This window comes from Anomaloglossus baeobatrachus, chromosome 4 (genome assembly GCF_048569485.1).
Source record: "Anomaloglossus baeobatrachus isolate aAnoBae1 chromosome 4, aAnoBae1.hap1, whole genome shotgun sequence".
NCBI lineage: Eukaryota > Metazoa > Chordata > Amphibia > Anura > Aromobatidae > Anomaloglossus > Anomaloglossus baeobatrachus.
In genome coordinates, this window is record NC_134356.1 from 648705441 (window position 1) to 648727042 (window position 21602).

The window sequence follows — 21602 nt, forward strand, 5'->3', positions numbered from 1 at the left end:
ACACATGGCTCTGCACACGCATGGCTCTGCACTGTACACGCACACACATGGCTCTGCACACGCACACACATGGCTTTGCACCGTACACATGGCTCTGCACACGCATGGCTCTGCACTGTACACGCACACACATGGCTCTGCACACGCACACACATGGCTTTGCACCGTACACATGGCTCTGCACACGCATGGCTCTGCACTGTACACGCACACACATGGCTCTGCACACGCACACACATGGCTTTGCACCGTACACATGGCTCTGCACACGCATGGCTCTGCACTGTACACGCACACACATGGCTCTGCACACGCACACACATGGCTCTGCAACCCCCCCCATCCCCATCGGGAACACATGTGGAGTATATACTCACCCGTCCTCGGTCCCCGCCGCTCCTGCACGTTCGTCCGCTGTCTGTGCTCTCTTCAGCACAGTAGTGACGTCACCGCTGTGCTGCAGAGCGCACAGACAGCGGGAGGGACAGTGACTTCTCATCAGCACATTCAAATGTACCGGCATCGGTGATCTGTGATGCCGGTACATTTGAATGTGCGATCCTGGGCAGGGGGCCCGGTGCTGGAGCTGACACTACGGCAGCTGCCGCCAGGCCCCGCCCCCAAATCACGGACCCCACAGCAGTGCAGGGGGAGGTTACTGGAGGTGCAGGGGAATGTGTGGGAGGGTGCAGGGAAGGGGGGCGGTGACTCCTCGCACTGTAGTCGCCCAGCAGGGAGGTGACATGCTGCTCCACATTTGCATGTCAACATGGCCCTGCCCATGTAGACGTGCAAAGACCGGAAGCAGCAAAATCGCGGCAGGAGCGGTCACATGACCGCTCTGAGCCGGGGGAGAGGGGGCTGACAGCGGGGCAGGTAAGTGGTCTCTATCTACTTACCTGCCCCAATGTAGCCCAATAGGGAAATAAAAAAAAAAGTCAAAGAAGCCGGATAACCCCTTTAAATGAAGTTCAAGTTCTCAAATTTACTTCATCTTTGCAAATGCCAAACGTTCCACTGTTTACAATAAAAAATATACTGCCATTACTAACGACTAAAGTCTGAGAATTATTCACCCCCCCCCCCCGAATAGAATCCCACATAACAGCAACATCTGCAAACCCAGAGCTGTCCCACCCATCAAGGGCGCTATTTACCGTACTTGCGTCAGGTGGGCTTGAGATAAAACACATAAATACCTGAACCGGCTGGGGAAGGGGTTTGTAGACTGTCGATGGATTGCAAGGTAGAATTATGGCTAAGTCACCTCATGCAAAAATATTTATTGGATGTGAAGAAGGTAGTTGCAACACAAAAAAAGAAGATTGGGATAAGATTCCTTAGAAGTTGGTGTCTGTTTATACATCACGTTCGCAGCAGGTTATAACAGCCTGGGGGGCTCTACTAAGGACCCTTGTTATGAAGAGGGCTGAATAATATTCAGACTGCAGTTGTCAGTAAAAGTGATATATTGCAATGGATTTGGAGAAATATTGAGATAAGCTATTTCCATTGTTCTTGTTTCATTGATTTATTACAAACCGCAGAAAGTTTGTACAGTTTGCTAATAAACTGAATTTGCAATAGGGGGGTGAATAATAACAGCTGATGTGTGGAAGTGTCAGACCCCCACCAATCTAATATTGATGACTTTTCTTAACTCCTTCCCACATAAGGATTTTGTATTCATGTCCTAAGAAGAGATTGATATGGAGGGGGCTGAGGAGCTGAGCTCCCTCCAAACTCAACAAATAGCGGATACTCTATAGCTGGCACCTATTTCTGAACAGACATGGCTGGCTGCCGCTGTTAAGCATTTACATGCTGCTGTGTGTGACGGCTGCATTTAAATAGAACGTGCTCTCATTAGGTCCCCAGGATGTCATCGCAGGGAGACCGATGGATTGCTATGGCAGCTGGGGGTTTGCTGAAAATCTTTGTTGGTCTTGTGAAGCTTTGCCATGCGAGCAAACACTCACCGCTTACACTTCCGGTTCCGTACTTTAACCGCTCTCTGACCCGCTCTTGCAGTCCACACAAACACGCACGCACACACACTTATTATGCTCACCTACCTTCTGTTCCATCGCTGGCCTCATGGTTTTTGTAGTTCGCAGCTACAGGATGTGTATTTGTCAAACTGGAATTTGTCAAACTACATGTTGACAAGCCACAAAGCTTCTGGGAGAATGTCCTATGGACAGATGAGACAAAAATATAACTTTTTGGCAAGGCACATCAGCTCTATGTTCACAGATGGAAAAATGAAGCATATCAAGAAAAGAACACTGTCCCTACTGTGAAACATGGTGGAGGCTCTGTTATGTTCTGGGGCTGATTTGCTGCATCTGGCACAGGGTGTCTTGAATCTGTGCAGGTTACAATGAAATCTCAAGACTATGAAGGGATTCTATAGAGAAATGTGCTGCCCATTGTCAGAAAGCTTGGTCTCAGTCACAGGTCATGGGTCTTGCAACAGGACAATGACCCAAAAGACACAGCTAAAAACACCGAAAAATAGATAAGAGGAAAACATTGGACTATTCTGAAGTGTCCTTTTATGAGCCCTGAGCTAAACCCTTTTGAGCATCAATGGAAAGAGCTGAAACATTTGGAAAAGGCAACCTTCAAACGCCAGACAACTGTAGCAGTTTGCTCTTGGGGAGCCGACAAAATACCTGTCGAGAGGTGCAGAAGTCTCATCGACCGTTACAGGAATCATTTGATTGCAGTGATTGCTTCAAAAGGTTGTGCAACCAAATATTAAGTTGAGGAGGAGGAGGGTGCCATCATTTTTGTCCAGGCCTGTTTCATGAGTTTTTTTATTTTTTAAATTCTGTGGAAGCAGAAAAGCATCAATGTCTGACCTTCATTTGTTCATTTTCATAGATTTTTTTTTATTTATTATTCTGTCAGATTCAAATTATTTCTGTGACTATTGTGGGCGTTTCTTACATTAAACGAGGGGTACCAACAATTTTTATCGTGTGTAATAAATATATATAATCTAACCTCTCTTCCCCCCCCATAAAAAAAAAAGCGAAAATAATCCTCTTTGGTATCGACACGTTGGTAAAACTTTGTCCAATTAAAATGGAATTGATAAACTTAATCTGTAAACGCTATAAAGAGAAAATAAATTAAAAAGCCAGAATTTTGTGTTTTGGGTTTTTTTCCAGACCACATCCCTAAAAATGTTATTGTTAAGCAATTAGTATTGTATCTTCACAAGATTGGGATCAATAAAAATGTCGGTTCATCATGTAAAAAAAACAAGCCCCATCAACAGAAAAATAAAAATGCTGTCGGTCTTAAAAAATGGCAACACAAAAAAATGAAAAATGTAGAATATTTTTGTCATCACTTAAATAGAAAGAGAAAAAAATCAATTCATGTGTCATCGCAGTAATCGGACAGACCTGGAAAGCTTTTGGATTACTGTATTTCTTCGGCGCTCCATTGGGAGACCCAGACGATTGGGTGTATAGCTACTGCCTCCGGAGGCCACACAAAGCATTACACTAAAAAGTGTAAGGCCCCTCCCCTTCTGGCTATACACCCCCAGTGGGATCACTGGCTCACCAGTTTTCTGCTTTGTGCGAAGGAGGTCAGACATCCACGCATAGCTCCACTGTTTAGTCAGCAGTAGCTGCTGACTATATCGGATGGAAGAAAAGAGGGCCCATATAGGGCCCCCAGCATGCTCCCTTCTCACCCCGCTGGTGGTTTGTAAGGTTCAGGTACCTATTGCTGGTACGGCGGCTGGAGCCCACATGCTGTTTTCCTTCCACATCCCCCTGAGGGGCTCTGAGGAAGTGGGATCTTACCGGCCCCAAAGCCCTGAGGCCGGGCTCCATCCACAGACCCATTGAACCTGCTGGATACGGAGCTGGGTACCGTTCAGGGACATGGCCCTGCACCATTCAGGTACTCTGTGTCCCCGTACACACAGGCACAGCACACTCCAGACTTGCTGGGTGTGCTAGTGCGCCGGGGACAGTAAAGGGTTACAGTCACTGCAGCCTAGCTGAGTGACTTTATGTATGGGGAACTACCGCGCCGGACGCTCCGGGAGCGGCGGCGCGGCTGGGACTTGTAGTGCGCCGGGGACTTGGCGCCGACCGCGCTTTTACGGCGGCGGCGCTTATAAATCCAGTCCCCGGCTTTTGCGGCCTAGCTCCGCTTCGTTCCCGCCCCCACCCTGTCAATCAGGGTAGGGGAGAGACGCTGTACAATCAGCAGCGCCGAGGGCTGGAGCCTTATTTACATGCTCCAGCCCTCTCACTGGACACTGTGGGACGCCGATTTCCCGCTCTGACTTGGGGGCACGCCCACGGCCCGCCCCTACTCACACGAGCTGGAGAAGGACGCCGGCAGCCATTCCTGCAGTCCGAGCTGAGAGATCGGACTCTGGGCAACCAGGCACAGGACTAGGGCGACCACACACCCGCTTATAGGCGGGCGGTAAGCGGCACCTGAAGTGCTGACCCCACTAAATACCGCAGTTGTCCATTTGTATTTTTATGCTTACACTGCATAGGTCGCTATTTTTGGCTATATGCCCTCTTAGATGGCGACACATCAGCAGCAGGAAAGCAGGGGTGCTAAGGCACAGGCTTTCTATGCTGCTTGTATTGCATGTGCTGCAGTGTTCATGTGTATTTATGCTTGTATGCTATACACTGCACTGTACGGTCGCTAGTCTGGGCTATTTTCGCCTAGAATGACTAGACTACAGCAGCAGAAAAGCAGGGGTGCTGAGGCACAGGTTTTTTCTATGCTGCTTGTATTGCAGGGGTTGCAGTGTTCATTTGTACTTATGCTTGTATGCTATACATTGCACTGTATGGTCGATATTCTGGGCTATATTCCCCTAGAAGTCTACAGCAGCAGAAAAGCAGGGGTGCCAAGGCACAGGCTTTCTATGCTGCTTGTATTGCATGTGCTGCAGTGTTCATTTGTACTTTATGCTTGTATGCTATACATTACATTGTACGGTCGCCATTCTTGGCTCTATATCCTAGATGGCTAGTCGGCAGCAGCATATAAGCAACACAGGCTTTCGAGGCTGTTTTTACTGCATGTGATACTGTTCCACGGCACTGAACCCCATTGTGTGCAATGCTCCCCTGGAGCACTTGGTCAGCCGGGGTCTCTACTAGACGTGGCCAAAGGACAACCCTGTCCAAGGACAGGGATGGAGTTGCAATGGGATAGAGACTTGCAGTCCGGACAGGCCATGGGCAATCTGGATCATTGCTCCCTGGCCACCCTCATTGGGAATAAAATCGGTGCTCCGGGGGGGAACCCAGGAGGCTCTCTGTATGATGAGGCAGACGTAGCTCATCAGGACTTTGATCCTGACAACGCTCTCAATCCGGATACACCGGATGGTGACGCCATAAGGAATGATCCTATAGCGTCCATCAATCGCATGTTGGATATTTCTCCCTCAGCTCCCCCAGCGGAGGAGTCAGCTTCACAGCAGAAGAAGTCCCATTTCAGTAGCTCAAACGTATATTGAGTATTTTTCTGGCCACGCTGACTTCAGAGAAGCAGTCCAGGAACACCACGCTTACCAGATAAGCGTTTTCTCCAAACGTATTAAGGATACACGTTATCCTTTTCCCCCTGACGTGGTCAAGCGCGGGACCCAGGGTCCAAAGGTGGATTCTCCAATCTCCAGGCTTGCGGCTAGAGCCATAGTTGCAGTGGAGATGGGACTTCACTTAAAGATGCCAGACAGATGGACTCTGGTTGAAATCTGTCTATGAGGCTATCGGCGTGTCGGTTGCTCCGGCATTTACAGCCGTATGGGCACCCTAAGCTTTTCAGCTGTTCTTGCACAGCTGGTCTTGAGCATATGTACATTTGTGCCGCAGGGGCGTCCGTAACCTCGCAATGTCTGCATTGCGACTTACCCTATTAATGCTGTCCTGGAAGGACAGTCGAGGTTTCGGTCCTTCCCAAGCTCGGGCAGGTCCCAATTGTCCTCGTCCAAAAGGGCTGAAAAGCCTCAGAGGGGCTCAGCTTCCGGGGGCTCAATCACGCCCAAGGAAGGCAGCCGGAGGAACCGCTACCAAGACGGTCTCCTCATGACTCTCAGCTCTCTCATCTCTCCGCATCCGCGGTTGATGGCAGACTCGCTCGCCTTTGGCGACATTTAGCTGCCACAGGTCACAGACCGGTGGGTGAGGGACATTGTGCCCACGGGCACAGGACAGAGTTCTGTTCTCGTCCTCCGACTTGATTCTTCAGAACGTCCCCACCTCCCCACCGAGCCGATGCTCTTCTGCAGGCAGAAGGAGTGGTAATCCCTGTTCCTCTTCAGGAACAAGACACGGTTTTCCTCCAATCTGGTTGTGGTGCCAAAAAAGGATGGCTCTTTCCGTTCCGTTCTGGACCTAAAACTGCTCAACAAGCACGTGGAGGCCAGGCGGTTCCGGATGAAACCCTCCGCTCCGTCATTGCCTCAATGTCTCAAGGATATTTCCTAGCATCAATAGACATCAAAGATGCTTATCTCCACGTGCCGATTGCTACAGAGCACCAATGTTTTCTACGTTTCGTGATGGGAGACGACCATCTTCAGTTCGTAGCTCTGCCATTCGGTCTGGCGACAGCCCCACGGGTGTTCACCAAGGTCATGGCGGCAGTGGTAGCAGTCTTGCACTCACAGGGACACTCTGTGATCCCTTACTTGGACGATCTACTTGTCAAGGCACCCTCTCAAGAGGCATGCCAATTCAGCCTGAATGTTGCGCTGGAGACTCTCCAGACGTTCGGGTGGATCATCGACTTCTCAAAGTCAAACCTGTCACCGACCCAATCACTAACGTATCTGGGCATGGAGTTTCATACCCTCTCAGCGCTAGTGAAGCTTCCGCTGGACAAGCAGCGGTCACTACAGAGGGGTGCAGACTCTCCGTCAGGGTCAGTCGCACTCCTTAAGACGCCTCATGCACTTCCTCGGGAAGATGGTGGCGGCAATGGAGGCGGTTCCGTTTGCGCAGTTTCATCTGCGTCCTCTTTATTGGGACATTCTCCGCCAATGGGACGGGAAGTCAACATCCCTGAACAGGAAAGTATCCCTTTCACAGAAGGACTCTCTGCAATGGTGGCTTCTTCCCACCTCATTATCACAGGGAAGATCCTTCCTACCACCGTCTTGGGCGGTAGTCACGACAGACGCGTGTCTGTCAGGGTGGGGAGCAGTTTTTCTCCACCACAGGGCTCAGGGTACGTGGACTCAGCAGGAGTCCACCCTTCAGATCCATGTTCTGGAAATCAGAGCAGTGTATCTTGCCCTACTAGCCTTCCAGCAGTGGCTGGAAGGAAAGCAGATCCGAATTCAGTCGGACAACTCCACAGCGGTGGCATACATCAATCACCAAGGAGGGACACGCAGTCGGCAAGCCTTCCAGGAAGTCCGGCGGATTCTGATGTGGGTGGAAGCCATGGCCTCCACCGTATCCGCAGTTCACATCCCCGGCGTAGAAAACTGGGAAGCAGACTTCCTCAGCCGCCAGGGCATGGACGCAGGGGAATGGTCCCTTCACCCGGACGTGTTTCAGGAAATCTGTAGCCGCTGGGGAAGGCCGGACGTCGACCTAATGGCGTCCAGGCACAACAACAAGGTCCCAACCTTCATAGCACGGTCTCGCGATCACAGAGCTCTGGCGGCAGACGCCTTAGTGCAAGATTGGTCGCAGTTCCGGCTCCCTTATGTGTTTCCACCTCTGGCACTCTTGCCCAGAGTGCTACGCAAGATCAGATCCGACTGCAGCCGCGTCATACTCGTCGCCCCAGACTGGCCAAGGAGGGCGTGGTATCCGGATCTGTGGCATCTCACGGTCGGCCAACCGTGGGCACTACCAGACCGACCAGACTTACTGTCCCAAGGGCCGTTTTTCCATCGGAATTCTGCGGCCCTGAACCTGACTGTGTGGCCATTGAGTCCTGGATCCTAGGGTCTTCAGGATTATCCCAAGGGGTCGTTGCCACCATGAGACAGGCTAGGAAGCCCACGTCCGCTAAGATCTACCACAGAACGTGGAGGATATTCTTATCCTGGTGCTCTGCTCAGGGAGTGTCTCCCTGGCCTTTTGCATTGCCTACCTTTCTTTCTTTCCTGCAATCTGGGTTAGAAAAAGGTTTGTCGCTCGGCTCCCTTAAAGGGCAAGTCTCGGCGCTATCCGTCTTTTTTCAAAAGCGTCTAGCACGACTTCCTAAGGTGCGCACGTTCCTGCAGGGGGTTTGTCATATTGTACCCCCGTACAAGCGGCCGTTAGATCCATGGGATCTGAACAGGGTACTAGTTGCCCTCCAGAAGCCGCCCTTCGAGCCTCTGAGGGAGGTTTCACTTTCTAGACTGTCACAGAAAGTGGCTTTTCTGGTAGCGATCACATCTCTTCGGAGAGTGTCTGAGCTAGCAGCGCTGTCATCCAACGCTCCTTTCCTGGTCTTCCACCAGGACAAGGTAGTGCTGCGCCCCATTCAGGAGTTTCTCCCGAAGGTGGTATCCTCTTTTCATCTTAATCAGGATATCTCTTTGCCTTCTTTTTGTCCTCATGCAGTTCATCGGTATGAGAAGGATTTACATTTGTTAGATCTGGTGAGAGCACTCAGAATCTACTTTTCCCGCACGGCGCCCCTGCGCCGCTCCGATGCACTCTTTGTCCTTGTCGCTGGTAAGCGCAAAGGGTCGCAGGCTTCCAAAGCCACCCTGGCTCGATGGATCAAAGAACCAATTCTTGAAGCCTACCGTTCTGCTGGGCTTCCGGTTCCATCAGGGCTGAAGGCCCATTCTACCAGAGCCGTGGGTGCGTCCTGGGCATTACGACACCAGGCTACGGCTCAACAGGTGTGCCAGGCAGCTACCTGGTCGAGTCTGCACACTTTCACCAAACATTATCAGGTGCATACCTATGCTTCGGCGGACGCCAGCCTAGGTAGAAGAGTCCTGCAGGCGGCAGTTGCCTCCCCGTAGGGGAGGGCCGTCTTCGCAGCTCTAACATGAGGTATTTCTTTACCCACCCAGGGACAGCTTTTGGACGTCCCAATCGTCTGGGTCTCCCAATAGAGCGCTGAAGAAGAAGGGAATTTTGTTACTTACCGTAAATTCCTTTTCTTCTAGCTCCTATTGGGAGACCCAGCACCCGCCCTGTTGTCCTTCGGGATTTTTGGGTTTTTTCGGGTACACATGTTGTTCATGTTGAACGGTTTTTCAGTTCTCCGATGTTACTCGGAGTGAATTTGTTTAACCAAGTTATTGGCTTTCCTCCTTCTTGCTTTTGCACTAAAACTGGTGAGCCAGTGATCCCACTGGGGGTGTATAGCCAGAAGGGGAGGGGCCTTACACTTTTTAGTGTAATGCTTTGTGTGGCCTCCGGAGGCAGTAGCTATACACCCAATCGTCTGGGTCTCCCAATAGGAGCTAGAAGAAAAGGAATTTACGGTAAGTAACAAAATTCCCTTCTTTTCGCTTTATAAGACGCACCTGATTATAAGACGCACCCCCAAATTTAATGAAGGAAAAGAGATTTTTTTTTTAATGTTAAATGGGGTCCGTCTTATAATGCCAGTGTCCATCTAACAAATCAGATAGGGTATATGTCCCTCATAGCCCCCCCCATCCTAAAATTAGCCCCCTTAATCTGGATATGGCCCCCTTATATTGAATATAGCCCCCTTGTGCTGGCACATGTCCCCCAGTGATGCCACATGTCCCCTATTGCTGGCACACATGCCCTATTGCTGGCACACGTCCCCCTGTGCTGGAACACGTCCCCCTGTGCTGGAACACGTCCCCCTGTGCTGGAACACGTCCCCTATTGCTGGCACATATCCCCCACAGCTAGCACAGGTCTCCTATGGATGGCACACATCCCCCTGTGCTGCCTATTGCCCCCTATGGATGGATATGTCCCCCTGTGCTGCCCATGGCCCCCCTATAGATGGCAGATGTCCCCCTGTGTTAGATATGGCCCCCTATGGATGGCACACCTCCCCCTTTGTTAGATATGGCCCCCATGCTCTTGCCCATAGTAAAATAAAACCCTCTTTCCTTACCTTCTCTATTGCTGTCCTCCCTCGTGTCTCCCTCTGTGCTGCTGATCTCCTGCACTTCCTGGTTCTCGGTGCCGGTCGTGTGATCGGCACAGCAGAGTGATATCATCTCTGCGTGCCTGATCACAGCGGCAGCAGAGAGACCGGGAGATCAGCGGTGGATGAGGTAAGTAAAGAGTTTATTTTACTACGGGCAGCAGCATGGGGGCCATATCTAACACGGGGGGGCGGCATGTGCCATTAAAGGGGGGCGCAGGCAGATATAATATGCGCCGCTGCCCCAGCCCATCACCACGGTGTTGGACAGCAGCAGTGTACTGTGTTCCAAATTATGCAAAAAATATTTTTTCATATTTTCCTAAATTAACTTTATGAATTGCAGTCATTGTTATTTTCCAGTCATCTACTATTCGAGTATAATTGAAATGTTTTTCATCAAACTGCCTATGAAAACAGTACATTTTTAAAAATAATAACACTCAAAATGCATGTTACAAATTATTATGCACAGCAGAGTTTTCAACTTTTTTTATTTTATTTTGAAAAACAAAATGGTCAATTGTGAAATTCTAAGCATTATCAGCTTATTACAAAATGAAATCAAACAGTTTTCAAGTCAAAACTTAATTCCAGGAGATGTTACATTTACACATAGGACCCCTTGTTTGAAAGAAGCTTCTGAACTCTCTCGTCCATTGAATTTGTCAGTTTTTGGATGGTTTGTGCTTCAATTGTTTTGCATGTGGACAGAATACCCTCCCAGAGCTGTTGCTTTGATGTGAACTGCCTCCCGCCATCATAGACACTCCTTTCGATGATGCTCCAGAGGTTCTCAATGGGGTTGAGGTCAGGGGAAGATGGTGGCCACACCATAAGTTTGTCCTCTTTTATGCCCATAGCAGCCAGAGATGCAGATGTGTTATTTGCAGCATGAGACGGTGCATTATCATGCATGAAAATGATCTTGCTGCGGAATGCACGGTTCTTCCTCCTGAACCATGGCAGGAAGTGTTGTTTTAGAAACTCCACATAGATTATGGAGTTCAGCTTTACCCCTTCAGGGATCCTAAAGGGACCGACAATCTCTCTCCCCATGATTCCAGCCCAAAACATTACTGCACCTCCTCCTTGTTGGAGCCTTAGCCGTGTTTTCATGGGGTGTCCATCAACCAGCCATCCTCCACTCCATCCATCTGGACCATCGAGCGTTGCACGGCACTCATCGGTGAACAAAACAGTTTGGAAGTCAGTCTTCATGTATCGTTTGGCCCGCAAGAGCAGTTTCTGCTTGTGTGCAGTGGATAGAGGTGGTCGTCAAGATGGCATACGCACAGCTGCAAACCTCTGAAGGACCCTGCATCTTGTTGTTCGGGGGATGTTGGAGGCACCAGCAGCTTCAAAAACTAGTCTGCTGCTATGACAAGGCGCAGCTGCTCTTTTAACCTGACGCAATTGCCTGTTGGAAAGAGTCCTCAATTTCTCCTTATCAGCACGCTCACGTGTGTGCTGTGAACCAGCTACATACTTCTTGATTGTACGATGATCACGATGAAGTGTCTTGGCAATGTTGATTGTAGTCATGCCTTGACCTAAATACTCCACAATTTGTTGCTTCTCAGCAGCCGACACATCCTTTCTCTTTCCCTTTTTGGCAAAAATGTAGGCTGCTTACTAATGTGGAACAGCCTTCTTTAGTCTTGCCTTTTATTTGGACACACCTTCCAAACTAATTTGTACAGGTATCTGCAATTGCTGTCAGTGATAAAAAGAGCCTGGACACACATCACTATCAATGAGTTTAAATGACAAACAAAAAATTTCTAACCTTCTCACTCCTAAACTCTTTTTGATTAATAATTTGGAACACTGTGTGTGTGTGTGTGTGTGTGTGTGTGTGTGTGTGTGTGTGTGTATGTGTATATAATATAATATATTATACTAGCTGTACTGCCCGGGTTAATAACCGCTGTTAACAAAATAGAATTTATTAACAAAAATGTATTCTGCACACAAAAACCACAAAACAGATAGAAATGTAATTATTAAATTGTTGCCTATATTAACCAATCAGAGCTCAGATTAATTAACTGTAGCAAAATAGAAGCTAAGCTGTGATTGGTTGCTATTGGCAGCCTGAAAAATCTCCAGGCAACAGAAAGCCCTCCCCCTGACAGTATATATTAGCTCACACATACACATAATAGACAGGTCATGTGACTGACAGCTGCCGTATTTCCTATGTGGTACATTTGTTGTTCTTGTAGTTTGGCTGCTTATTAATCAGATTTTTATTTTTGAAGGATAATACCAGACTTGTGTGTGTTTTAGGGTGATTATGTGGCGAGGTTGGTGTATGTGTGGTGAGATGTGTGCTGAGGGTGGTGTATGTGTTCAAGCACGTGGTTGTGTGTGGCGCATTTTGTTTGTGTGTTCATATCCCCGAGTGTGGTGAATATCCCATGTTGGGGCCCAACCTTAGCAACTGTACGGTATATACTCTTTGGCGCCATCGCTCTCATTCTTTAAGTCCCCCTTGTTCACATCTGGCAGCTGTCAACTTGCCCCCAACACTTTTCGTTTCACTTTTTCCCCATTATGTAGATGGGGGCAAAATTGATTGGTAAATTGGAACGCGCGGGGTTAAAATTTCGCCTCACAACATAGCACCCGGCGCTGCCCGGGATAGTAACTGTATATATCTCTGTCTCTCTCTTTCTCAGTCTGTCTCAATCTCTTTCCCTGTGTCTGCCTCTTTCCCTGTGTCTGCCTCTTTCCCTGTCTCAATCTCTTTCCCTGTGTCTGCCTCTTTCCCTGTGTCTGCCTCTTTCCCTGTGTCTGCCTCTTTCCCTGTGTCTGCCTCTTTCCCTGTGTCTGCCTCTTTCCCTGTGTCTGCCTCTTTCCCTGTGTCTGCCTCTTTCCCTGTGTCTGCCTCTTTCCCTGTGTCTGCCTCTTTCCCTGTGTCTGCCTCTTTCCCTGTGTCTGCCTCTTTCCCTGTGTCTGCCTCTTTCCCTGTGTCTGCCTCTTTCCCTGTGTCTGCCTCTTTCCCTGTGTCTGCCTCTTTCCCTGGGTGCATTGTGACACGCCAACATTCCATGTAAGGGCGTGGCTGCGCATTCTTCTGAAGTTCTGGCTGCACTGTGGCTCCCAGCTCCATTCGCTTTAATGGAGGCAGGTTTTTTGGTGAATAACTGTAAAGAGCGGGGTTAACATTTCCCCTCCAAAACATAGCCTATGACGCTCTCGGGGTCCAGAAGTGTGAGTGAGTGTGCAAAATTTTGTGATTGTAGCTGCGACGGTGCGGATGCCAATCCCGGACACACACAGCTATATATATATATATTTATATATATATCTATCTAATATATATATATATATATATATATATATATATATATATATATATATATATATATATATATATATATATATATATATATATATATATATATATATATATATATATATATATATATATATATATTTCTTTATCGTTCCTATGGGAGACCCAGACCATGGGTGTATAGCTACTGCCCCCAGAGGACACACAAAGTTACTACACTCAAAACGTGTAGCTCCTCCCTCCTAGCATATACACCCCCTGCTAGCCAGACCTAGCCAGTTTCATGCCTTGTGTCAGGAGGATCACACACACACATGCATCCTTTTTTGATTTTTCATTTTTTCTAAAGATTTGGAAGAAAAGCGGGTCCACTGGACTCCCGGCATGTCCCTTCTCACCCCCCTGGCGGCGGTGCTGTTAAGGTTGACTTCAGGGCAGGAGCCCTTCATGCCGCGCTCCTTCACCATCCCTTAGGGGCTCTGGCTTGAAGTTAGAGCCAACACGGTTCTCACTGCCTTGCAGGAGACCGGCCTCCATCCGCAGCCCTTTTGCAGGACCCTGCTGGACGGAGCACTGAACCCCCACCCCACCCAGGGACTGGGCCCTGCGTCTCAAAGCTAAGTATAGAGACGTTATTCAAGGGTCCTTCTGCAATGTGGGGCACTTTTATTGGGGGGGACAGTGATTTACTTTGATAATGCTGCTTTTTACTGTGTTTCCGGCCGGTTCCACAGTTTTTACTGAGAACCGCGCCGATGATGCCTGATTGTCGGCCGCATGCATAACTCTAGGCCCCGGCTTCAGCCGCGGCCTAGTTTCGTTTCGTTCCCCTGCATGTCAGTCATGCAGGGGGACACTGCAGCGCCGCCCGCCGGCCGCTCTGCACAGGGGAGGACACTCCTTTTTGAGGAGATGATTCCCTCCCCTGTACATCTCCTTAGCCCTCCGATTCCCGCTCCTGGGTTAACCCCCGCCCCCCTCCCTCACTCTGGCGCCATTTTCTCAGCGTTCTTAGTACACTGGTCGGCGCTGGCTGCTCTGCAGTGCAGAGGGAGTGAATATCTGGCTGGGGGTCCAGGCTTGGAATCCGGAGGGCACTCATAATAGCGGCCTGATAAGTCACAACCTCTGGTTGTGCACTTTTATACACTCTCAGGGCATTCTGAAGGAGTTAATTCTTTATTATAGAACCTCCTCCTCAGCAGCATGCCTCACACTAGGAGCAAAGCTCCAAGGCTGTACACTACATGTTCTGCATGTAAGCTCATATTGCCTGAACCGGCACAGACCCACACTGTAATGGTTCTTATGTGGTGGTGCCTCAGCCTGGAGTCTCCCCAGGCTGAACCCCTGTCTTGGGTATTCTAGACATTCTAGACAGAGCCCCCACCTCTGCAGCATGTCTCACAGAGCGAGGCTGCAGGCTGTTTTTATTATCCACTGCAGGTAGTCTCGTACGGCTGTACCGAGCTCATAACCACTGTGGCCCCTCAGCTTGGAGGCTCATTAATGGTCCCTCCAGCTGCTCCGGTTTCGGTGGCTGACCCCTGGGGGAATCCTATTTCCAGGGGTCGGCTGTCCCGGCATCTGCTGAGCATGCAGCCCCCTTCTCAGGGCGTTTTCTGCTTCAGCTCGCTCAGCAAAGCTCACAAGGGACTCTCCTTCTGGGCTCAGACCCCGTCCTCCTGACAGGGAGACGCAGGGTCCCCTGTCCTCCCCGTCCCGCAGCTCCGATTACGAGCTGACTCACTGGACGAGGAGGATGTCTCTACCAGGGGCTCGGACGCTACTTTATGTACATTGATCCGTCCGTAGGTGACGCAGATGCGAATGATTGGATTGCGTCCATTATACTTGTACTGGGCCTCCATCCGCCTGTATCAGGGGAGTATTCCCCGCTGGCAGAAAGGCATCAGTATACCTTTAACAGGACAAGGAGTGTGTTCCTTAACCACTCCAGTTTTCAGCCCGCTGCGTCCAAGCCCACAGCCTATCCTGCAGACCCCACAGCGGGGTTCTGCTGCCTGTCTCCCCCTCCCATCAGAGGTGGTCAAGGAGTGTACTCATTCGTCAAGGGTGGCCACTCCGGTGTTTAGACTTTCAACCCGGATAGTTGTATCAGTGGCTGACGGCACCTCTATAAGGATCCCACGGTACATTAATTTTGTACTGGACCTCAATCCGCCGGAGTTACCTTATCTAGGTGAACACAACGTGTGTTCCTTAACCACTCCAGTTTTCAGGCCCCTGTGACCAGCCCAGGGTCCGCTCTGACAGTCGCTTCCCATGAAGCGTGATTCTGAGGACTGTGTTTCCCCTGTCCACCAATGGTGGTCAAGAAGTGGGCTCATTCACCTCAGGTGGCTCAGCCCGGACCGTTATGTCAGTGGCTGATGGCTCCTCACTTAAGGTTTTGCGGTCCGCCCGGTTGTCCTTTTGGCCAAGTCGGTATGGGGGCGGCAGGAGCTTCGTTCTCCTCAGCTTTACAGCAGTGCGGTTTTTTTTGTACCTTCTCTGCTTCTCTGGAGGAGATGCATTCCCTCACAGGGACTCTATGCCCAAAACGGTTGCCTGAACTTCCAGACTTCAGTCTTTTCATCCTCTGCCAGGTCTGCCATGCTGGACACCGCACGGCGGTGGTCTTGGCTACTTTCCTCGCTATCCGCAGGCTCCTGTGGCTTCGGAGGGACCAGTTTCCTCGGAACCAACTGGATGAAATTAAGGAAGCTCTCGGCGGGGAGTGTTCTTCCTTGCCACAAACCTAAACCAGGGAACCTGTCCAGGGCAGGAATCAGTTGAGGTTTCGGTGGTTTCCGTTCCTCCATCTGATCGTCCTCTAGCTCGGCCTAGGTTCATAGAACCAAATGGCTCGAAGCTGCGTCTTCAGAAGACCGCAGGAGATGCTGCCACTGAGTCAGCTTCCTCCGAGCTATCTAGCCACGCCAACAACCTCCTTGGTCGGTGGCAGGCTCTCTCCACTTGGCGACGTAGGGTTCTAACACGTCTCCGTTCAGTGGGGGCGGAATTATATCTCCCATGGCTACAGGATGGAATTCTGTCCACCCGCCAAACAGATTTTTTCTGTCAACTCCTCCCGGCTCCAAGGCCGCCGCCTTCTCACAGGCCGTGGCATTTCTTGCAGGCCAATGGAGTAATTGTACCGGTTCCCGACTGGGAACGGTTCTGAGATTTTTGCTTAAATCTATTCCTAGTCCCCGAAGAGGGCGGTGCCTTCCGATCTGGATCTTTAGCTTTTCAAGCATAGTCAGGTGTGGCGTTTTCACATGGAGTCTCGGTTTTGTTCCGTGTGTTTTTCACCGGATCAATCAAGAACCCAAGGAGATTCCCTAGCAGCCATCGGCATCAGAGATGCCTATCTGCAGGAGTCAATCGCAGTTTCACACCAGCGTTGACTACGTTTTGACAATCGGAGTGGTCCAATTCGTGGCTCTTCCCTTGGGGTTAGCCACGGCCCCTCGAGTATTCTCATTGGGGCAGCTGTGATTAGGGTCCTGCACCCCTAGGGATTGGCAGTGATCTTTTGCCCTGGACGGCCTTCTTGTCGGGGCTTCATCCAGTGCTGACTCTTAGCAGAGTGCTTCGCTCACTCTCGCCACTCTAACCTATTCGGGTGGCTTGTCTTTCTGTCCAAGTCCACTCTGACTTCGAACCAGAGGTTCTCAGGGCGTCAATGGAAGCGATTCCTTGCCCAGTTTCTCCTGCGTCCTCTGAGACTGGATGTTTTCCGCTGTACAAGCGAACTCCCTCCTCCCACGGGGTGGTGGCTTCGCCACTGACCAGGGGCTCGTTTCAGTGGTGGCTTCGGCCACTCTGTCTCAGGGGCGCTCCTTCCTGGCCCCGTCCCGGGTGATCCTCACCAGGATGCTAGCCTATCCGCCTTGGGAGCAGTATATCTCCACCGTGGAGCGCAGGGCGCTTGGACTCTGTCCGAATCAGCCCTCTGGATCAATGTGCTGGAAATCAGAGCTGTATTTCTAGCTCTCTAAGCCTTCACCATCTGTTGGCGGCTAGGCACATTCGAGTCCAGTCGGACAACGTGACAGCGTTTTCCTACATCAGCTTCCAGGGCGGGACACTCAGCCGCCTGGCAATCTTGGCGGCTCAACATTCTTCAGTGGACAAGGGACTCCTAGTCCACCGTATCCTCAGCCCACATCCTAGATGTGAAAACTGCGAGGCAGACTATTTCAGCTGTCCAACCGTGGTCCACAATCCTCAGGTTTTGCGGTAGACACACTGGTTCATGTTTGATCCCAGCTTCGTCTCTTTACGTATTTCACCCTCTACCTCTTGTCCAGAGTCCTGCGCAAGATCAGTAAAGGGGGCCGTCGGGTCATTCTTCCAGACTGACCCAGGCAGGCTTGGTACTCTCACCTGCTCCTTCTGTCCGTTGGGTTGCCATGGCATCTTCCGGACCGTTCAGACCTTTTCTCAAAAGGTCCGTTTTTTCCGTCAGAATTCTGGATTCTCAGATTGACGGCGTAGCTCTTGAGTCCTGGATCTTGGCGACTTCTGATATCCTTCCTAAAGTCATCTCCGCTATGACTCGAGCTCCAAAGTGTCCTTTGACCTTTTTGGCCTTGCCGACCCTCCTGTCCCTTCCATAGTCCGGTCTACAGCTAGGACTATCCCTCATTAAGGGACAGGTCTCGGCTCTGTCAGTATGTGCCAGCGGCGTATCGTCCGGCTGGCTCCGGTGCGCTCCTTTAAGGGCGCATCTCACATCATTCCGCCTTTCCGGCGGCCTATGGAGCCCTGGGACCTTAATCCGGTCCTCCCGGTTCCCGGAAACCCCCCTTTGCGCCTCTTGGGGAGGTTTCTTTGTTTCATCTTTCACAGAAAGTAGTCTTTCTAGTGGCTATAATTTCCCGCCAGAGAGTTCTGGCTGCACTCTCTCGGAGTCACCCCCTTTTTTGGTCTTTTGTATCAAGACAAGGTGGTCTTCGTCCGACTCCGGACTTTTTTCCCTAAGGTGGTTACTGCTTCCACCTTATCCGGGGCAATTTTCCTGCCTTCCTTTTGTCCGGCTCCTGTTCATCGCTTGAGGAAGCGTTGCATATCCTGGATCTGGTGCGGGCGCTCCGGATCTATGTGTCTCGCATCGCCGTTATTAGGCGGTGCACCTCTCTCTGGTGCTGACTGCTAGTCAGCGTAGCGGTCTCTCGGCATCTAAGCCGACCCTGGTTCGTTGGCTTAGGTCGGCCATTTCCGAGACGTACAAGTGTACTCAAGTGCCTTCCCCGCCGGGGATCAGAGCACATTTGATCAGACCTGTCGGCGCCTTTTTGGGCTTTCAGGCACCAGGTTACGGCTCAGTAGGTCTGTCAGACTGCAGCTCGAATTAGTCTGCATACTTTTTCGAAGCGCTACCCAAGGCATGCTCATGCTTTGGCAGACGCGGGCTTGGGCAGACGCATTTTTCCGGCGTCTGTCGCCCATTTGTGAAGTTAGGTTTGCCTGCTTCTCAGTTGTCTGTTTATTCCCACCCATGGACTGCTTTTGAACGTCCCATGGTCTGGGTCTCCCATAGGAACGATAAAGAAAAAGAGAATTTTGTTACTTACCGTAAATTCTTTTTCTTATAGTTCCGTCATGGGAGACCCAGCACCCTCCCTATTGCCTGTTGGCAGGTTTCTTGTTCCGTGTGTCTTCACCGGCTGTTGTTGTTGTAGACAGAGGTTCCGGTCCTTCCGGATTTTACTCTCTCTTCTTGTGGGTGGATGTCCTCCTTCAGCTTTTGCACTAAACTGGCTAGGTCTGGCTAGCAGGGGGTGTATATGCTAGGAGGGAGGAGCTACACGTTTTGAGTGTAGTAACTTTGTGTGTCCTCCGGGGGCAGTAGCTATACACCCATGGTCTGGGTCTCCCATGACGGAACTATAAGAAAAAGAATTTACGGTAAGTAACAAAATTCTCTTTATATATATATATATATATATATATATATGTTCGTATTATAAGACGCACCCCCTACGTTCCCCTAAGATCTAAAATTTGGGGGAACAAAAGTGTGTCTTATAAAGCGAAAAATACGGTATCTCTTACAAATGGCTAAGCCTCAGAAGCAAAACATCTGTACCTCACCACTGGACACCAAGCCACTTTTTTTTTTTTTTTTTCAGTCAGATCATTTACCTCCCAATGAACGTTATAAATACAAAACCTTAAAAACAATGTCAGAATTAAGTCACGTATAGAATTCTTTTCATCTGTTTCAGTACATTATATGGTTATCAATGTTTTGCATGTTACATTCTTTGTAACCGCTAGAGGTCACTGTTCTTTCCTCTTTCTGTTTTCTAATGTGTCAGGTGTGTACCATTAGAAATGAATTAAGTGAGATTACCAGAGCGTAATGACTATTGTGAGAGTATTCCTTACATTCTGGTAATCGCACAATAATCGTAACGCTCTGCTAATCGCACAGTAATCGTTACACTCTGTTAATGTGCAATTACCAGAGCGTGACGATACTGTGAGGTTACCTGAGCGTGACGATACTGTGAGGTTACCTGAGCGTGACGATACTGTGAGGTTACCTGAGCGTAATGACTACTATGAGAATATCAAGGAAAGTAGAGAATCAACGGCACATACCATCCGGTTTCCAGAAAAACAGATTATTTTATTGGTTCCATAGGTGGACACGTAGAAGTGCTGTATAGCACGAAACGGCCGTCGTCCTGAGGAGACCCGCAGCCAGCTCTCCTCTTGCCTTTTATATGCACTTTTGGAACCAATAAAAGAATCTGTTTTTCTGGAAACCGGATGGTATGTGCCGTTGATTCTCTACTTTCCTTGATGATGTAATGAGACTTTGATTCTTATATTAACGTGCAACCACGACCAGTGCTATATGTGAAAATAACCTGATCTGACCTCCTCCTTTCCGGCATTAATGCGGGGCGCAGTGTGGTCGTGCGAGGCCTTTTCTTCTTTTTGTGCTTGTAGTACTGTGAGATTACCTGAGCGTTGCCGGCTACTGTGAGATTGGTAGAATGCGACAATTACTGTGTAATTACCAAAGCGTAATGACTGCTGTGAGATTAGCAGAATGAGACGACTGTGAGATTAGTTAAATGCAACGTCTACTGTGAGATTAGCACATCGCAATGATTCTTGTATCATGTACATAACTCAAACCTTGATGTTAAACTTGATGGCAAACTATTCTCTGGACCACTGCTCACTGTGTTTGCTTTCTGTCCCGCAGGTGACATGCAGAAAGCCTTCGAAGACGCTTCTTTCGCCCTGAGGCCTGGAGAGATGAGTGGCCCCGTATTCACAGATTCTGGCATCCACATTATACTTCGCACCGAGTGAATCCCTTGTTCTAGGGGAACCCTGGCCCTTTAGTAGAAGGGATCTGGGGCTTTTGGAGACCATGATGTCCTTGGATGTAGAAGAGGGCAGGTGGGGCAGGAGATAGTCTAGACTTTACAATACCTTGGGGATTCCGTTTGTCTTTATGGAAGATTTCAGAGAGCCATTATTTTTTTTTTTCTTTTTCCTTTTTTATCCAGCGTTCCATGCAATGGGTTTCAGCAGTTTTGGGCAATATAGTATCAATGTTGCAAATTACATTTTACAGCAAGGGATCTGCATGAAGGGTTAGGGTGCTACATCTTAAATTATGGGCCACGTGCATACTCCCCAATGTGTCAGAGCTAGTTAGAATGATCGTCCTTCTACACATCAGTGGCATTGCTTACCATCCTGCATGCCGGTCGCTCTGGTTTACGCATCTACCACAATGGATCAAAGAGCCAGATCACTCATTGCTGGAGGTCTTGCTCTATTGCATGTGATTTCTGTGTTAATGAAGCCATTCCATTAAAGAGCTCCTGTCACCGACTTGCTGTGGAATAGGCTATTTTCTTCATCAACAGACATTGAAGCTTTGGCCACTTTTATAGGTATTGACTATAGAGTTATAATTGGATTAACTGTAAACATGGTTGATTAATCAATATATACATCATAGATACTAAATCTAGTGATGAGCGGGCACTACCATGCTCGGGTGCTCTGTACTCGTAACTAGTGATGAGCGGGCACTACCATGCTCGGGTGCTCTGTACTCGTAACTAGTGATGAGCGGGCACTACCATGCTTGGGTACTCATAACAAGCAGTTGGATGCTCAGATGGGTGCGATTAGTGTACTGGGTATA

The 21602-nt window shown here is 49.5% G+C and overlaps 1 protein-coding gene across 1 annotated transcript in view; it reads left to right on the top strand.

The window, feature by feature from the left end:
* The window catches only part of PIN1 (peptidylprolyl cis/trans isomerase, NIMA-interacting 1), a 73169-nt gene extending 51886 nt beyond the window's left edge, over window positions 1–21283 (top strand). Inside the window, exon 4 of the mRNA XM_075346474.1 lies at window positions 20643–21283. Within this exon, the coding sequence (XP_075202589.1) occupies window positions 20643–20752 (110 nt within the window). The 3' untranslated portion in view covers window positions 20753–21283. The remainder of the gene's footprint in view (window positions 1–20642) is intronic.
* The last annotated feature ends 319 nt before the right edge of the window (window positions 21284–21602 follow it).